Source organism: Culex pipiens, chromosome 1 (genome assembly GCF_016801865.2).
Source record: "Culex pipiens pallens isolate TS chromosome 1, TS_CPP_V2, whole genome shotgun sequence".
In the NCBI taxonomy this organism is placed as follows: domain Eukaryota; kingdom Metazoa; phylum Arthropoda; class Insecta; order Diptera; family Culicidae; genus Culex; species Culex pipiens.
In genome coordinates this window covers 84,499,467-84,518,855 of record NC_068937.1, presented here as the reverse complement: position 1 = coordinate 84,518,855, position 19,389 = coordinate 84,499,467, and the positions used below count along the sequence as shown (strand labels likewise).

General features: G+C 35.9%; 1 protein-coding gene and 1 long non-coding RNA gene across 6 annotated transcripts in view; one reads left to right on the top strand and one right to left on the bottom strand.

The window, feature by feature from the left end:
- LOC120424944 (uncharacterized) overlaps window positions 1-19,389 on the top strand; it is a 39,667-nt gene that overhangs the window by 6,464 nt on the left and 13,814 nt on the right. For 3 of the 5 annotated variants that reach the window (XM_039589250.2, XM_039589248.2, XM_039589253.1), the window contains exon 2: window positions 13,085-13,464. In XM_039589250.2, coding sequence (XP_039445184.1) covers window positions 13,354-13,464 — 111 coding nt within the window. In that variant the 5' untranslated portion in view covers window positions 13,085-13,353. The remainder of the gene's footprint in view (window positions 1-13,084; window positions 13,465-19,389) is intronic. The other 2 variants (XM_039589251.2, XM_039589249.2) reach the window with 1 other exon arrangement.
- LOC120424949 (uncharacterized) lies at window positions 13,505-18,333 on the bottom strand. The gene is made up of 3 exons (XR_005606445.2): window positions 18,060-18,333; window positions 17,799-17,931; window positions 13,505-17,739 (listed from the first exon to the last, which is right to left on the bottom strand). It is a non-coding gene; the product is annotated as an uncharacterized LOC120424949 (long non-coding RNA).

The following is a 19,389-nucleotide window of genomic DNA, read 5'->3' as shown; positions in this document are numbered from 1 at the left end:
ATGTTCTACAAAATTGTAGAGCAGACAATTATAAAAAATTTGATATATAGACATAAGGGGTTTGCTTATAAACATCACGAGTTATCGCGATTTTACGGAAAAAAGTTTTGAAAAAGTTACTTTTTGCGTTTCTCTTTGTTTCGTCGTCCGTGTCTGTCGCGGGTGACCATGAACGGCCATGATCGATGACGACCAACTTTTTCAAAACTTTTTTTCGTAAAATCGCGATAACTCGTGATGTTTACAAGCAAACCCCTTATGTCTACATATCAAAATTTTTGTAATTGTCTGCTCTACAACTTTGTAGAACATTGTTACACTCTAAAAAATAACCCTGCAAAGTTAGAAAAAACACGAAATTTTAAAATGAAAAATTTTGTTCTAAATGAAAAAATGACCCTTCTGGGACAATGTAGATTCGAAAAGTACATTAAATTTCCCATAAAATGACATGTTCCAAATTTTTTTACAGTCGAGTAACGGAAAATGGGAGAATTTTAAAACTTTTTTAGTGTTTTTTTCGATGAAAAATACGTTTTTTCGGAATTCTGAGCACGCCATTAAATCGGGCGTCTAATTTTACATAAAAGTCCCTTTGACACCAAATTTCTATCTCATCACCGTTTCAGGCTGCAAATTATTGAAAAACACCTCTTTTTTCGCATGCTCAAAAATGGAAGGGGTCGTACCGCCCCTCCGTCGCGAGATATCAAAAAACGGACCTCGGATTCGTGATCAGGGACAAAAGTTACTCATTAGGACAAAGTTTCACGCAAATCGAAGAGGGGTCGGGGCAACTGCTGTGTGAGTTGGCGGAGAATTACCCATATCAAATAAAATCTACAAATTACGGGTGGCCGTCTTACCCCCGGAGGAGGTGGCCGTCTTGCCCCCAAATAAATAATTTTTTTAAACATTTTTTGTAAATAGCTCATCGCATTTTTTAAACTTTTTCGAGTGACATAATCTAGGGAAAACTTCAATTTAACATGAAAAAATATTTGAAGACAGGAAAACATATTGTTATCTAACAAAAATGCCTAAGTTGTAATTCATGAATATTACATCCAGTTTCAAGTTCAAAAATTATTTGTTTATTTTGAGCTATTTTTATACTATTTCAAACAATATTTTTTGCAAAGGTGACTCCATATGCATTATTTAGCATGAGGAACAGTATAGCTAAACATTTTAGTAATATTCATTAGTTTATTTAGTAAAACAGTGGGGTGGCCGTCTTACCCCGCCTGGCCGTCTTACCCCCAGCTCCCCTACGTCTAACCTAGAGAGCCTGGATCTTATTAGAGAACGGACATCTCAAACCAAAAGTACCAATCGAAGCACGAGAACTGTCAAACGGAGGTACCAAACGAGCATAAGACAAAGGATTGGTCGAGATCCAGGCTCTCTAGTCTAACCCGTCAAGGATCGTCGTTTTGCTCTGGCCAGGGTGGCCATCAACACCAAGGAGCACGCTCGGACCGTAAGGTCGTAAGAAGCGGTCGCCCGATTGCGTCAAAGAGGGAAGGCCTGAGATTCCAGCCGTGATCTACACCACCACCACCACCGTCGACACTGTTCCGGAGAACCGGTGTCCACCTGTACGCGAGCGCTCGCCGGCCGAACGGATTCGGTCCAGAAGTCGCCGTCGTTAAGGTAGCAGCGGTACGTACCGGCAGCGTCTATTGAATATTTGTAGAGGAAATTGAGGCAAGAGGAACAATCGCTCGTACGATCGTTATTCTTACAATTTCCAATATTTTCAATATGAGAAATTGTTACTATCAATGCAATTAGGTAATTCTACTTCCAAATAACCGCCGAAACGACGTAAACGCCACGGGACACAAGATTGAATGGTGTTTTTTTTTCAAATCCTTTGTTTTCTTATAACATTTGGAAAGCCCAAAACAAGACTTAGGGCTCGTTTTTAAGTTTCTTTTTTCAAAATGCCAATTTTCATTTTTTTTCTAGATCAGTAGTGTACCTACCAAAGATGCACCTTTTATAAAGTATAATTTATTATTTGGTTATTCTTGTTGGGAGCATTTAAAAAATCTGGTTCAGCTGTACCATATGGATTTTAAGTATGAAACAAAAAATACGAATTGCTGCAACAACATATTTAATTGGGAAATAAATTCTATACAAAATATAGTGATATTATAAAAAATTACTATTTATCATCAAAGTAATTTTTTTTTTGTAAAAACGATCAAAATATTAGTAAAATATTATTATTTCATCTAAAAATTAAAGTAACGATTCAAATAAATTCTTATCTGATGTGTTTTAGTGATAACAGTTCAATTGTTAGCAAATTAACATGTTGTTTCATGCATTGTTCCTCTTACCTAAATGGGTTGTTCGTCTTGCCCCACTAGCTGCGTGGAATGTACGGAAAATCAGTATTGCACACTTTGCACCAAATTCTCCACTCTTGCAAATAATATTTGCACACCAAATATTTGCACACTTGAAATCCTACCCCTTCTCCCCCCCCTCTCCCCCCCCCTCTCGCCTAGAGTGGTGCGTGTCTCGACTGAGCTTTGTTTCTTTCGACCACTTTAGAACAGTTTCAAACTAGGGTGTGTGTGTCTTGGATAGTTTTTTTCTGCTGTAGTTTGAGGTGTGCACTTTGTCGGAAACAGCCATGCCAGATATACAGATAAATCTGTATTATACAGATTTTTTGATCCCAAAAATCACAAAAATCTGTATATACAGATTTTTAAAAAATGATTCAATTTGAAAATTTCAATAATTTATTAATTGAATTATGCTTTAATATGATTAAAAAGCTTAAATCTTTTGTGAAAAATCTAAAAAAATCTTCTATGGCTTCGAATTTGACATGATACAGATAAAATACAGATTAATTTTTAAGAAAATACAGATTTCCCATAAAATAATCTGGCAACGTTGGTCGGAAAGCTTTCCACAAGTTGCACGATTGTCTAAAAATCTCTGAAATCCACAATAATTTTGAAATAGTTTTTCATAGTACAAAACAGGATTTTTTGAAACTTGTTCTATCAAAGTCATAGTCAAGACCTGGAACAAGTTGGTTATTTACGATTTATTTACGTTTTAATGGGTTTTAACGAGCATTTCCTTAGCTTGTGACACTTGGCCCACCTTCCCCTATTTAAACAGATTCTGATTGTTACAAGTGCACAGCGTGGCTGAAGCAAAATATTATAACCCGAGATACCCTATGAGAGACTTGTACGTAAAATGCTGTGGTTTACAGGCCTTAACCTGGGTGCAGAATAGTGGTTCGCAAAACGGCCTCAATTTAGAACTGTCAAAGCGGAACCAATTTACTGTTCGCAAAATGATAGCAAGAAGTGGCAAGTATTGTGTTCGATCTATAATTTATTTTGAGGAATAAAAAAAGTTGATGGCGTCGAGCTTTTGAGGTATTCAAAGTCAACATATTTTAAGAAGACGGATGAAATCGCGATTGGCATAATTCGTCGCTAACATTTCAATAAGCGCTATGTCTCACGCAAAACCAATGTTTATGACTCGTTTTGAAATGTTAGCGAAGAATTATTAATAACTATGAATGGCACCTGCCAAATACTATAGAATAATCTTACTCCGATATTATCACTACCACTAAAAGATACATAATCTCGGAACTTCTATTCGGTTGCTCTTCTGATTCACAAAATTCCACCCACTTCTGACATAATTTTTCATCTAGTGGAAAGCAAATAGATACAAATAGACTACAAACAAAAAAAGTGCGAAGCACTTAATTTTTTAGCGAAAACTTTAACATTAACAGATCCAAAAAGTTTCGAAACAATTCACATGAGCAGCAAAAAATATGTCACGCTTGAGCTTGAGCATAGCCTTCTACACTCAACCCCCGGTGGTTGGTCACTTTTTCGTTTGACCCTTTTTTAGTTTGTACCCCGTTGGTTGGTCAAAGTCAAACTAAAAAGTGACGAACTGTCACTTTTTACACGGCGCTCACGCACACTATCAAAACAAACGTTTAGTAGTGTGTGTGAACTCCGTGTAAAAGGGGTGTCAAACTAAAACGTGACCCCGTTCGTTTGACAACAGTTGGTGTCAAACCATCGGGGTTTGAGTGTACTTTGTTTATGTTTACAGCTGTAGTGCAGTTGTATTAGTGGGGAGCAATGGGGAGCTTTCGAAAATCACGTTACGCATTCTGTCTATTCAGCACCCAGGCCTTAACGTACAAGTTTCAGATGGGGTATCTCAGGTTATAATATTTTGATCAGCCACGCCGTGCACTTGTAACAAAGACTGATTTCTCATCAAAATGATTGTAGGTACTATTTAGTCCTACAAATTGTTGGAAAATGCGAAAAAAATCTTATTTTTCTCAACTTTATTTCACTTTAAATTTTTAAACATTTTTAAGGTAATATAATCTTTTGTTTTTGAAAATAAACTGTTAAGGTCGGTTACATGATTGATAAATGCTTAATTTTTGGTTTGTATTAAAGCAGATTTTAGTGATTTTCCTGATCACAAACCTAATTAATCAAATTTAAATTGGCTCAGGCGTAAGACTTATAACAATTGTTAAAATTTCAATTCCAGTCAGCATACAATTTCGATACATTTAAAAACCACTTTGTCTGTGAAAAGCCCATTCCAACAGACTGACTAAAATTTGGAGAGTCTCATGTTTGCATCAGCCTCAAAATTCACTGAAAAAATAATGATGTACAAATGTATAGCTGTATATTTTCTTCAAACAGCAACAGTTTGAAAATCGAGCTTTTATGTTTCGTTGTCAGTATATTAAATCTTTTAGGATCGACGGAAAAGATTGAACAATAGTTAGAATAACGCACGTCGCCAAAGAAAGGGCACAGTTGTTTTCAGCAAATGCCACTTTAATTAACAATAAAAAAGAGAGAAATGATTTTGTTACACTTCTTAAGAGGACAAAGTAAATTCTCCACGGTATTCCCAAAAAAGATTCTCTCGATAATAATCTGTTTTTATGGAATATTAATAGACTGGGTAAGCATTGTGACCATTGACATAATCGATCATCAATAAACCACGTGGACCATTTTTTTTCTAAATTGCAAAATGTATACACATCTAATTAAGCGTCATTATGAAACTTGACATGTGAGCAATTCTCTGAGATTTCGGTCATTCGATTTTTTTTGTATTTTTTAATCCGGCTGAAACTATTTTGATGCCTTCGGTATGCCCAAAGAAGCCATTTTGCATCATTAGTCAGTCCATATAATTTTCCATACAAATTTGGCAGCTGTCCATACAAAAATGATTTGTGAAAATTCAAAAATCTGTATCTTTTGAAGGAATTTTTTGATCGATTTGGTGTCTTCGGCAAAGTTGTAGGTATGGATATGGACTACACTGAAAAAAAATTAGACACGGTAAAAAAAATTTGGTGATTTTTAATTTAACTTTTTGTCACTAAAACTTGATTTGCAAAAAAACACTATTTTTAATTTTTTTCATTTTTTGATATGTTTTAGAGGACATAAAATGCCAACTTTTCAGAAATTTCCAGAATGGGCAAAAAATCTTTGACCGAGTTATGATTTTTTGAATCAATACAAATTTTTTCAAAAAATCGAAAAATTGGTCGCAAAAATTTTTCAACTTCATTTTTCGATGTAAAATCGAATTTGCAATCAAAAAGTACTTCAGTGAATTTTTGATAAAGTGCACCGTTTTCAAGTTATAACCATTTTTAGGTAACTTTTTTGAAAATAGTCGCAGTTTTTCATTTTTTAAAATTAGTGCCCATGTTTGCCCACCTTTGAAAAAAATATTTTTAAAAAGCTGAGAAAATTCTCTACATTTTGCTTTATTGAACTTTGTTGATACGACCCATAGTTGCTGAGATATTGCCATGCAAAGGTTAAAAAACAGAAAAATTGATGTTTTTTAAGTCTCACCCAAACAACCCACCATTTTCTAAAGTCGATATCTCAGCAACTAATGGTACGATTTTCAATGTTAAACTATGAAACATTCGTGAAATTTTCCGATCTTTTCGAAAAAAATATTTTCAAAAATTTTAAACCAAGACTAACATTTTAAAAGGGCGTAATATTGAATGTTTGGCCCGTTTGAAATGTTAGTCTTGATTTTAAATTTTTCAAAATATTTTTTTCGAAAAGATCGGAAAATTTCACGAATGTTTCATAGTTTAACATTGAAAATCGGACCATGAGTTGCTGAGATATCGACTTCAGAAAATGGTGGGTTGTTTGGGTGAGACTTAGAAAACATCAATTTTCCTGTTTTTTAACTTTTGCATGGCAATATCTCAGCAACTATGGGTCGTATCAATAAAGTTCAATAAAGCAAAATGTAGAGAATTTTCTCAGCTTTTCAAAAATATTTTTTTCAAAGGTGGGCAAACATGGGCACTAATTTTAAAAAATTAAAAACTGCGACTATTTTCAAAAAAGTTACCTAAAAATGGTTATAACTTGAAAACGGTGCACTTTATCAAAAATTCACTGAAGTACTTTTTGATTGCAAATTCGATTTTACATCGAAAAATGAAGTTGAAAAATTTTTGCGACCAATATTTCGATTTTTTGAAAAAATCTGTATTGATTCAAAAAATCATAACTCGGTCAAAGATTTTTTGCCCATTCTGGAAATTTCTGAAAAGTTGGCATTTTATGTCCTCTAAAACATATCAAAAAATGAAAAAAATTAAAAATAGTGTTTTTTTGCAAATCAAGTTTTAGTGACAAAAAGTTAAATTAAAAATCACCAAATTTTTTTTTACCGTGTCTCATTTTTTTCAGTGTAGTCCATATCCATACCTACAACTTTGCCGAAGACACCAAATCGATCAAAAAATTCCTTCAAAAGATACAGATTTTTGAATTTTCACATATCATTTTTGTATGGACAGCTGCCAAATTTGTATGGAAAATTATATGGACTGACTAATGATGCAAAATGGCTTCTTTGGGCATACCGAAGGCACCAAAAAAGTTTCAGCCGGATTAAAAAATACAAAAAATAAAATTAAAGAAAAAAGACCGATTCCGTAGAGAACTGCTCATGTTCGTTCAATAGATCATTATCAATCAAGTGATGATAATTCATGATACATTACCTGTAATTATTATATACACACGCGTTCAGAAAACAATTTTACCCAACTGTACAGCATAACATATTGCGAATTTACAGCAACACGGTTGACGATTTTCGGCTCAGTTTGGTTGAATGATTCGCCGAAGAAAAGTGCTGCAACAACCCGTCAAGCACTGCTGTGGGCATCGAGCGGAAAAGCGTCTCCATAAATGGCGAAACTGCGAGCCACGAGCGAACCCCACATGCCTTCGTGCACCAACAACAAACGTGTGTGTCTGTGTGCGTGCTTTAATTTATACGATATGACGTAATGTGTCATCCGGGTGGCCTGCTTTGGTTGACTGTCTAGCGTGGAGGAATGAGCATAGTTTCACACGACTAATCGAATGCGTAACGGGTACCTACAGGGTTACTGGTAATTACTGCACTGACAATTGATTAATTGGGTAGGTACCATACTTTTTATCCACTTTAGCTGCTTGTATTTTTTTTCATTTCGAAACAAGTATTGTTGATTTTCGAAAAGGTTGATTTTTCAAAGTTCAGTCACCTAATAAATCATGGTCAAAATTTTTGTGAAACTTACCAAAAACCAATTGAACCTAGCTCACCGCTCATCAAGCGGAATCAAAATCCATACTGAAACTGAAAGTGAAACCATTTTTAGCATGGACGGCTATATAACGACCACAGTGCTAATTAACCCAACCCCCGCATCATCGGAAGAAGACGATCCGCGAGGTAACCACACTCATACAAAAGCACGCACTTCTTGCGGATTTTTTGCGCACCAAAGCATAACGACAATAATGAATATTGGTGGTGGAAACATGCATACGCTGAAATGATCGTGGAGTTGGAGTTGTTGTTCACTGGCTTTGGTCAGCCAGCAACAACTCGGTTGATGCAACTATTTCAGATCCATCCTCAGTGAAAGCATTGTTTGAAGTGAGGGTAATGAACATGAAGTAGAACACGTGTTCTTGAGCAGGCAATTTGTTGTACATATTGTTTTGATTCTAGACGGCGGCAACGAAGGTCTGGGATTTGTGTTACATTCACATCAAGGAACCGCGGTTTTAGAACTGAACTGAATTTGTCTGGAATTTTGATCAATTAAATTTTAATATGCAAGTATTTGATATAATACAATTTGCTTAGCATTATAGTACATTCTGTTCGAATTCGAACAAAAATATTGTTTTGTCAATATTATTTAAAATAGATTCAGAACTGTGCATCCTTTAGACTAAATATCTATAGTTTTTTTAAGGTTCTATAAAAAAAACTTTGTTTTGCTTTATTTGTATTTTGGAATACCCCTGACTCAAGGCGGTTTTAAAAACACCCAAAAAGCAAAAATTGGAAATTTTGTTTATTAAAAAATCTAAATATATCCATTTGACTTGTATTACCATTTACAATCAAACCATGATTAGCTCCAAACAATTTCAGAGAAAAGCTTTTAGTTTAGTGTAATTCAATCTGCTATATATAGCAGATAATATACTAATGGTATACTATAGTATAGTTATAACAAGTGATCAGCAAAGAATTCGGCATAGTTTTACGATAGTATTTTCTCCCTTAGGGAAATCTGCGGCTGCATATTATATTCCATTCAACCTGTAACACAATACGCAGGTACCCTTTGGAGGAATACCGTAAGGTCATTTGTAATTCAAAACCGCAAACCGTGGATGCAAACGTTACAAGCTTCTCGCTTTTCATTCGAACCACGCGAAGCGGCATCATTTGTACTGATATTCAACTTCTCGCTGTGAGTAGGCAAGTAAACTGATTGAACTGTGAATTGAAAGAGAAAGAGGCTATCGTTAACTGGCGCTGTTGTTTTGAATTATAGCCTAAATCTCAACCATTTAGCTTACTAGTATGAAATGTTACGTTTATGGATGGTGCCTAAAGGTTAAAGTTTCAATCATCAACCTAGGCTTGATATTTTTAGCAAGTAAATTCTACAGATGTTAATCCATCTATAACAAAAACAAATTCAACAACGTGTGCATGTGAGCAATATCAATCGACAAGTAAATAAAAAGCTACCTTGAGCAGTTAAATCTTTTATTATTTTATTCTTTCTATTTTTGCCCTTTTTTGACTTTTCGAACCATGTATGCCATTTTTGATCTTCCTGAAAATAATACTCTTTTTGACCATTGTTTAACTTTTTCTCAGTGATGATGATTATTTAGTTTTAGTTAACAGAAATTCACCAAATTCTTTTTAAACTTTTTTAAAGTCATTGCATTGAACCTCACTTCAGTTGAAAGATCACTCGATCGTTTTTCCAATTTAAAAACAGGTTTCATTCTCGTCCGTTTCTAAAAGCTGAGAAAATTCTTTAACTACTGGTTGCCTTGCAAAGAATAAATATAAGGAAAATTGTCACTGAATCATCCCTTATTTTTATATCGATGAAATCCAACAAATTATTGATTCTGTTTGCAATGTTCAAAATAAAAACGATGTGAAATTTTTTCAACAAAATTATTTTAGAAAATTTGAAATTACCACAAACATTTCAAAATTACGACAAACATTTGTCAGTCGTGATTTTAAAAATAATTTAAAAACAAAATCAACAATTTGAGATAATTTAACAATGTTTTTTTTGCATTTAAAATAGGATCAATTGTTCTCAAGATATTGTCTATAGAAAATGAGAGCTAAGTGGGTAGCGTTTTTAAAAATATCTCTAGTCAAATTTCATTAGAAGTTTTTATCTTCAAAACTTCCACTTAGCAACTCTGTTAAAAGAACTTTTTATAGAAACCAATTATGCAAAAATGACTATCTGGAGTCAATTAATCGATAAAAATTATAAATACAAAATAAAAACATGCGTAATGCTAGATAAAAAATGTTTAGGTTATTTTTTAAAAGAAATTGAAGAAAAAGACACAATTACTTGATTTCAGAATAAAACGCTTTTTAGAAGCAGTAATTCAGCGTCAAAGCGATGATATGTCAACATTAGGTGTCCGATGGAATTACGGGCTATTTTCCTACGACCAGCACGATTAGCAGAATATACAGTATGTAAAAAAAGTATTTACACCCCTTGGGCACTATGCACATTTTGTGATGAAACATGTAAAAAAATTAAAGTTTGACAGGAACCTAGTACTACGTTTTGTTCAGAAACTCATGCCAAACATTTTGCTACAAAAAGCTCATGAAAAGATGATTTCTATAAAAAGTTATATAACAAATACTATTACGAAAATAAAAAAGGTGCAAAAAAAGTTTGTACACCTTTCAAAAAATTAACATAAATAATGTTATTTGTTGACAAATCACCATAAATCCAGTCTCCCAACTCCAAATAGGCATCCTTGATTGATTAAAAAAAGAATTTGGATTGAATATAAAGTTTACTAACTACTTAGTATAAAAGTTTATATAACTCTGGAAATTCTATATAAAATTTATCTAAACTTAATTTTGCAAACTTTTAATTCAACTAAATGTCAATATATTACCATATAATTGCTAAATAAACATTTTGGAGTGGGTATAACACCGTTTTGGGGGTATTTGTATCGATAGAATAGATTTTTCGTTGGAATTTCGTATCAACCCGGAATTACGTCGTAGGAAAATCCGCCGGCATCCGAACCGGTCCACGATTCACAAGTCAACCTATGTGGCATCAGAAAGGGCATAAAATTTCCGATCTTTTGATACCCAAACATCTAGGTTTTCTTTAAAACCTACGTTTTTAAATACCTAAGCAAAAACGTTGTTATGGTTTCGTTTGAGCAACCTGCCAAAAATGTATGGAATTTCGTAATTTTTGTTCTCGTGGATCAAACTTACTTTTTGCCCAGGTATTTAAAAACGTAGGTTTTAAAGAAAACCTAGATGTTTGGGTATCAAAAGATCGGAAATTTTATGCCCTTTCCGATTCCACATAGGTTGACTTGTGAATTGTGGACCGGTTCGGATGCCGGCGGATTTTCCTACGACGTAATTCCGGGTTGGTACGAAATTCCAACAAAAAATCTATTCTATCGATACAAATACCCCCAAAACGGTGTTATACCCACTCCAAAATGTTTATTTAGCAATTCTTTGGTAATATATTGACATTTAGTTGAATTAAAAGTTTGCAAAATTAAGTTTAGATAAGTTTTATATAGAATTTCCAGAGTTATATAAACTTTTATACTAAGTAGTTAGTAAACTTTATATTCAATCCAAATTCTTTTTTTAATCAGTCAAGGATGCTTATTTGGAGTTGGGAGACTGGATTTATGGTGATTTGTCAACAAATAACATTATTTATGTTAATTTTTTGAAAGGTGTACATACTTTTTTTGCACCTTTTTTATTTTCATAATAGTATTTGTTATATAACTTTTTATAGAAATCATCTTTTCATGAGATTTTTGTGGCAAAATGTTTGGCATGAGTTTTTGAACAAAACGTAGTACTAGGTTCCTGTCAAACTTTAAATTTTTTACATGTTTCATAACAAAATGTGCATAGTGCCCAAGGGGTGTAAATACTTTTTTTACATACTGTATCTTTGGTTTACAAACCGCCTTAGTTATTTGATACTTATGCACCTTAAATGGTGCGACTGCCGAAGGTTAATTTAAAATTTGAACTAAGTTTTGACATTGCAGCTCTAACGCTCGACTAGACTACCCCTCAGACGCTCCATGTGGGCCACCATCAGTTACGATGCGTTTAATGGTTTTATAATCGAGCTGTGACCAGCGAATCGCATTTTCACCAACAACTAATTATAATCCTATCGAGTTCTGTTTTTGGTTTTTCTTTTTTTTCGTTTTTGTTGTTGCTGGACCACATACGTGCCACCAACCAGTTTAGTTCAAGGTTGGTTAGCTCATCCATGCAGCGTACGATTTTGAGCGGTTTGAGCAAAGTGTTTCCCGCGCATGGACCGTTGAAGTCTCTTGCACTAGTGAGTGAAGAAAATGGCTGCTGAGAAAAGTTCAAAGAGATATAGTACGAATTTTGAGATACGATTCACAACACAATTTGGAAAATTTTATCATTTAAAAAAATAAAGAAAGAGTTTGTTTATGCAAAGTTCTGGTAAATTTTAGCTTTCACTCGTAAATTTCTAAAGTTCATCACAATTTTCTTCCCCAAGTATAGATATTAAGTAGAAAGTTTACTCTAGTTTTATCTCAAGCACAGCCAAGCTTGAGACAACTAAATTGTTACTTTTCACGCTTTTCCACCTCGCCGTCACCGCCATCGTCCAGCGCCAAAGTTTAGAGACTCGCCGTGGCCACCATCACCGTCAGCAGAAAACTCTTCGTGCAACCCCGGTAGATGACGGCGCCGACTGTAAACAAGAACTTCACAACTTACCCTCACAAAAATTGCTTATTGTGCAGCCCAACACCACGCGGAACCTAGCATTAAAAGTAAAATATTTGCCATTTCTGGGTTTAGTAAGCTGCGCTCACAGCAGCAGTTTTATGGGGGCATTCGACTTTTTTCTTTTTGCCGAAAGGTGGTCGGCGAATGCTGACCACCCCCAAATTAGAGCATCCAGAGGCTGTAAACGAAAAAAAAAACACGAAAATTATGGTCGTTGATGCGTGAGAAAAAGAAGGCCTGCCAGACATTCACTACAAACACAGCAAATATCTTAACCCTTTGAAGACTACCAAAAATTTGTTAAAAATGAAAAGAAAAAAAAACAAGTTTTAAAACCAAATTTTATTAATCGGATATATTCTGGAAAAAAACTAAATTGCAAAACCGAACATTTTTGTTGCTATCAGTTGTACTCGCTCGTTCTCATTGACCGTCACGGATCGCCGAACAAACGGAATGTGGCCTGGAAACGTTATCCTGGAGTAGTCATGCTTAAAGATTCGAACACCATTAGCCCCGCACAAATCACTCAAGTATCCGCCCACTCACCGAGAGCCCGTTGAGCCGTGTAATGAACTGGTTGTTCTGTGTCATTTTTTTTCAGCAGTGTCACTTCCGCAATATGGCTGGAATTTCAGCAACTTAGCTCTAGAAGTGAGTCAGAAGTAATTAGTGATACAGGAAAAAATATCGCAAATCGTGTGAATGAAGATTACCAGCGGTTTCGAGAAAAAAAAAAACACATTGCAGTGCGCCCAGAAAGAGAAATTTAATTAGTGTGAAGGCAGAAAAGGGAGTGTGAAACTGGATTAAAGAGTATTGTATCATCATCAACGGTGGCGGCACTCTGGGCCAAACCTAAGTGAAGTGAAGATGGGAAACCTGAACCATGATAGGGCAAACCCGAAGCAGAAAGTGTGGCCAAACGCAAGCTTGGTTTGGGCACTTTTTGCTACCTTTCTTCTCCTGGGAACGATAAACGAGGTGAGTGTGATTGATCAACTCGTTGAACGGAGTTGGAGTACATCATCAAGTTTCACGATGAAAATATCTTCTACTTCACAATGAAGTCCGCTTTATTTCTATAGAAAATAACTCAATTAATCTGGAAGTATCTTTCTATTGATGTACTTATTGAAAAACACTGATTTTTAGGCTCCCTATTTGCAAACCACTTCGACATTTTTTTCTACAGAAAGGCAACAGTAATCTGTTGAGATGAAAATAATAAACAGCGCAAGACACGAATGCCATCAATCAAATCCAATTTTATGTACTAAATTATTCTTTGGTGACTTGGAAATGGATCGAAAGATAATAAATAAAAATATTCTACTGAAATAAATCTTCAGTTTTGGGCAGAAATTTAATATTAATTGTTATAACATATTTGAAATTTATTGTTTTAGCACTGTACGTCAAGCCTATCCAACCTTTTTGGCACAATTTTCACTTTATTTACACTTAAAACAACAATTTTCCATTTTTTATGATTTCATTGATGGAATCGGACCAGTAAACAAAATATTTGTTAAAAGTTTGAAAAACTATTTTTACATTCCGTTTTTATCTACATTTTACGTCAAAATTCAATCCGGCCTGCAAGCTGGGCCAGTTTTTACTCAAAAATTACATAAAATCTACATACAAAAACTTTTGTCAAAGTTATGTTCTCTGGACATTTGAGAATCGATTCCGCCAAAAATAAACCGTGAAAAAATGGGCAATCGTTTTTTTACGGTCAAAATTGTGAAAATTAAACCAAAAAATTTGGGCTGGCCCCTTAGGCCTTTAACTATAACAAGTTGAGACAAATTTCAAAGCTCAACCTGATGCCTAGATTTCCCTTTTTTGCTATACATAAACAATACACGCACATCTTGCCATTGACATTGTGGCCGTGAAAATGCTTTCCTGTTTGGGCGTCGCAGTAATAAAATCACAACGTGACTTTTTTACCACTCACTCACTCAGTCGATGGCGGGCGGATATGCCAGAAGCTCTTTTGAGTCGGCGGCCGGCGCGGAGATCTCGTTGTTCTCCAAATAGACACCCATCCATATCTACGCTTGTTACTACCCACTTGGAAAACTAATGTGCATCACCTGTACCGGTGTATAGGAGCTGGCCAATGAAAGAGGCATACCTACACGTTCATTGCAAACCATCAACAGAGAAACGTTCAGCTGATCAGCTAGATCAGTTGGGTAATCTGTTCACGGTAGTACAAACAAATCTGTTTGATAGAACAGGTTTTGTTTGTCTATTCAGACATAGAGACAAATCTGCTAATTTGGCAAAGATTACAATCCATTCTAAATTTGATCTTTTCCCAGCCTCATAAAACTTCATTAATGTTGCCGACCCGAAATCGTAACCCGGTCAAGTTACATAAGGACGGACATGCGGTCAAAATTGGCACTTCTCGCACTCCCCGGGGCTATTGATTCGTAACCAAAAAGCCCGCAGGCGATCAAAATACAGCCCTCCATGGTCCGAAGGGGGCACTTCGTTGTCTGCTTCCTCGGAGTAACAGTTAACTTGAGCCTCTTGAAGATGTGATGCTGCGTGATCACAGCAAAAGTTTGCTTTTCATCAAATGAGCACATGCGATGCCATTATAAAGCAATGACAAAAGAAGTTGTGCTTACTTCTCGATTTAGCCCTCCAAAAATGACTCACAGTCAATGAAGTGTGAATGACTGACTATTCGTTCTTCGAAAGAAATATTTATTCAACACAAGTTGTAGTTATCGTACCCGCAAAACACTCTCTGATGCTGAAAAAATGGCGACGGCCTCAACTCACCTTGAGCGATGACGTAATGTGATCGTCGTCTTCTATACAGACGGGTTTGCTAGCAGAGAGCAAATAGCAGCGATCGAATCATGCGTTGGACGACGACGGCGAGCTCTCCGGACAGCATTCCAGCAACGTGGGATTCAACTGCTGTGTGTACATATCTGCATAAGGTATGATTTCAGAAAAGAATCGACCCTGGCTTGACTTGACTTGCCTTCGGTGCAGGCATGAGGGCTGTGATCAGATCGTCTTTTGAGAAATGCTGCGAATTTGTTCGGCGTTAAAAAGTTGAAACCACATGGTTTGGAGTGTAGTTTCAAACATACTGGCAATTTGAGATTATAGGAAACATTGTCCACTAGAGTGGTTCATTACGGTGAAAAATCGATTTTCCAGCACAACAATTTATCAGTTTCTTTCAGGATCCTAAACAAATCCGTAAAAGTTGGGAACGATTGCTTAAGTCTTCACCTTGCGCAAAACGATTAAATTTTGTATGGGAATTTGTGTGGGGAAAACTGATTTTAAAGATTTTAAAAAATCCACGTTTCATGCTATATTAAAACCTTTAACCTTCAAAGGTGATTTGAAACTTTCCCAAAGAGCGTATGCTACTTGCTCCTAAAAAAAGATAAAGCATCCTCAAAACTGGCCTAAAACGTGTTTTTTACTCAAAAATCATAGAGTATTTGAAACCTAAAATATTGCAAAATAATAATATTTTGATATACATTTTTTTTCTGTTTTTTACCTTCGTCTTTCTACATTTTGAGTCCTCCCAAAAAATTTTGACTTCGATTCACAATGGAGGGTAGCGACTTGCGAGATAAACGGAAGTTTTTCGATGATTTCTCGCCAACGCTCGCCACGAGTACACTAATGAGCAAAAATTTACTACGCAAAAGGAAAATAAGCTGCGCACGCTACAGCCATGCTCTGCTATTGTGGCAGATACGAGAGCACGGCTAATTAATTCCAATAAAGCCAACAATGACAATCACAGTTTTCCACCAGTTTTCTCTCTTTTGTTCTACGTTTGACTGGTGGTGGTGATGTTTTTTTTTTCAAGCATCAAGCGGCAAACAAACCCGGTGCATTAAGCTAGATTTAAGAGAAATGAAAAGTTCACACGATGTGGGCCAGAGAGTGAAATTTTAGGCTCTGGCATTCGCGTTCTCGACTTCTGCTGTAGTAGTTTCAAAATTTGAATTTTACACACATTTTTGGTTAATGAGCTCAAGATGAGTGAATAACTAACAGAAAAAACAGAGATTTGTTTAAGCAAACAACGAAAACATCTTCGTCATTCACTCTGATGCACTTCCTGTTGCGCTCCACTCAGTAACAAGCGTGATCAACTCGGAAAGAATTTATGCATTCTCCGTGTTACTGACTATAAGTAGTTGAACAGTTAAACTTGCAAGTTAACCTTGTTTCAGCAGTGACGGTTGCATTTTTTAAATAGCTCAACAGTGCAATTGCACCCACAGTTAGTTGATCATCTGAGCATCATACACTTACCGCCTATTTAAGGCTTTTATGTGTACCGAAGCGCATACAAACAGCTGGATGATGCTTTCTTTCAAGTCCCACGAATGCCGCCACGAACCGAATGTTCCCGGTTTCCATCAGGAAGACTGAAACGATCTAAAACTCCCCGCAAATAATGGAGAACAATTTATCTTCGCTCCTGCGCTATACAACTTGAATGGCTGGGGCAAACATCAATCTTGCTCGCGAAATAATTAGACATGCTATATAGCTATAATGCTGCAATGCACTGCATCAGATCGACACTAGTTCACAGTCTAATTAGACGATGATGGTGGTTCTTGTCATTCGTGGTGTGATTATTCACCTAGGTTTGCTTAGAAAATCACTTAAAATAAGTTTTAATATAAAAATTCCTATGTTTCTCTGGAATATGTAATTCCTTCTTTGGTGTTACAATGGGGAAATGCAATTTTAGGTACAGCAAAATAAAAAGCTCCAATTCTGCTGTTCAGCTTGTTGGTTCAACACAGTTATTAAACAGTGAAAATGCAACGTTATGCTCAAATTATTGCTTATCATTCTTTAATGGTCTGTGTCCAATCACTTGGGCGAAGAATGGTACCTTGTGTATACGGTTGTACTGAATTGGCTCTTGCATAACAAACAGCCAGTATGGAGTGTGGCCGGCAGCGGTTCCCTTCGATATCGCATTCACATCTCTTCAAGCATCCCAGCTGCAGCCCGTTGACTGACTAGTCTATACAAGTACCATAGAGTTGAGCCCACGGCCGATATTCGATGGTCGTGCACATGCACATTTCACGGTACCCAAGTCATCGCCGTTGTTCCCAGTTATGCCACGGTTTGTTTTCTCACGTAGCACGTGGCACAAAATAGCACAACGGTAACGCTGCACAGTTTTCTGAGTCTCGACTGGATGCGGACACATTCGTTTTATCGCTTCTGGGGGGAACATGTGCCCTATTATGTGCCACGCACAGCCATGAATTTATGATTTATACCTGAGGTGTCCGAGGTGTTTCATCAAAAGAACATCGCACAGAACAGCAGGGGAGCATGAGCTGCAGTCCAGGTGCGGTGATCTTTGCAACGTTCGATCATTATCCCTTGCCGAGGGTGGCAGCAGTTGACCAGCTAATGTAAGGAGTACAACCTATTTAGTATGCATCCGTGCATGCAACGGAAAATTACAGGACACAATCAGACACATTTTTAACTTTTAACCTACACTTTCAACTTTTTATAAGACTAAAACTACCTACACGATACCTATCCTCAATATTTAAAAAAAAAAGTCACACAAAAGGTCTCCTTAAGTCATTTGACTTTGCAGATTTTGATTACTGTAAACTGGGGTGACTTTGATAGCTCGGGTGACTTTGATAGGTTTTTCAAATACCCGTCAAATTAATATCTAAACATTTTTGAGAATTTTGAGTATGTAAGTTTTAAGGGATAGCTTATTATCGAACATATATCAAATAATGTGACTTTTACATTGGATGTATCAAAATTAGTGGCCAAATCAAATTTCTATCAATGTCACCCCGGGCTATCAAAGTCACCCCAGTTTACGGTAATTCATTTTTTTTCGTCAAGATCAGTGTCAACAAACAAATGAGTGCTACATATATTGCCCATGTTCACATAACTATCCCATATGGGTCATTCCATCTGAAGCGGAACAGCATTTGAAAATTACCCTCTCCGATCCTGCTCAAATTTGGCAGGGCTGTTGATACTATCAAAACATGCAAGAATCCCGAATTTCATCCAAATCGGACCACCCCCTCCATTTTTGTACCCTCCCAAAAAATCGACTTTTTGCCGATTTTTGAGCAAAACCCCTATATTCAAACGGTGATAACTCAGGAACCACAAATCTTAGAGGGTCGGTCTTAGACCCAATGTTGAAGGAAATTGGACGTAGAGTCTATTTCCGTGATCGAAATGTTGATTAATTTATTTTTTCTACCTGTATTGCGCAATTGAAAACTTTAAACGACCGTATCTCAAAACACCCCAACTTATTTTTTTTATTTGACCTCACCATCGTGTTCCCCGGCCAATTTTACACAAGAATCACTTATCGACAGAAATGAATATGTTTCGTTCCAGAGATATCGAATTTTAAAGTTTTGTGTTTTCGAGATTACCTACATCAGCTTCATTCGTCGCATCACAGGCAGGGCTGATCAATAACTGCTACCTGTTCATTTATTGAAATAATATTTCATCATAAATAATCTTTATCAAATTGGGCAAAAAATAACTGTATAACACTGTAGGAAATTGGAGTTTAATCGCGAATGTTTATTTGCTCAACCACAGGACAGAGCAATAACGACACACAGTAAAGGACAGAATTGGATTCCGACGGAGCGAGCAGGAAAATGCAATTAATCTTGTTAGTAACACTGAACAATAAGTGCACGATACATTATTGAGTAAAAAATATGAATTGAAATGAATAAAATTTGTTGATACGTTGTACTCTAGTGAAGGACGATCACAAGGAGTAGGAAAAGGATTTCTGGAAAGTATAAAACTGAAAAATTTAAGAAAATCACAAAGTTTGATCTGCTGCAAAGC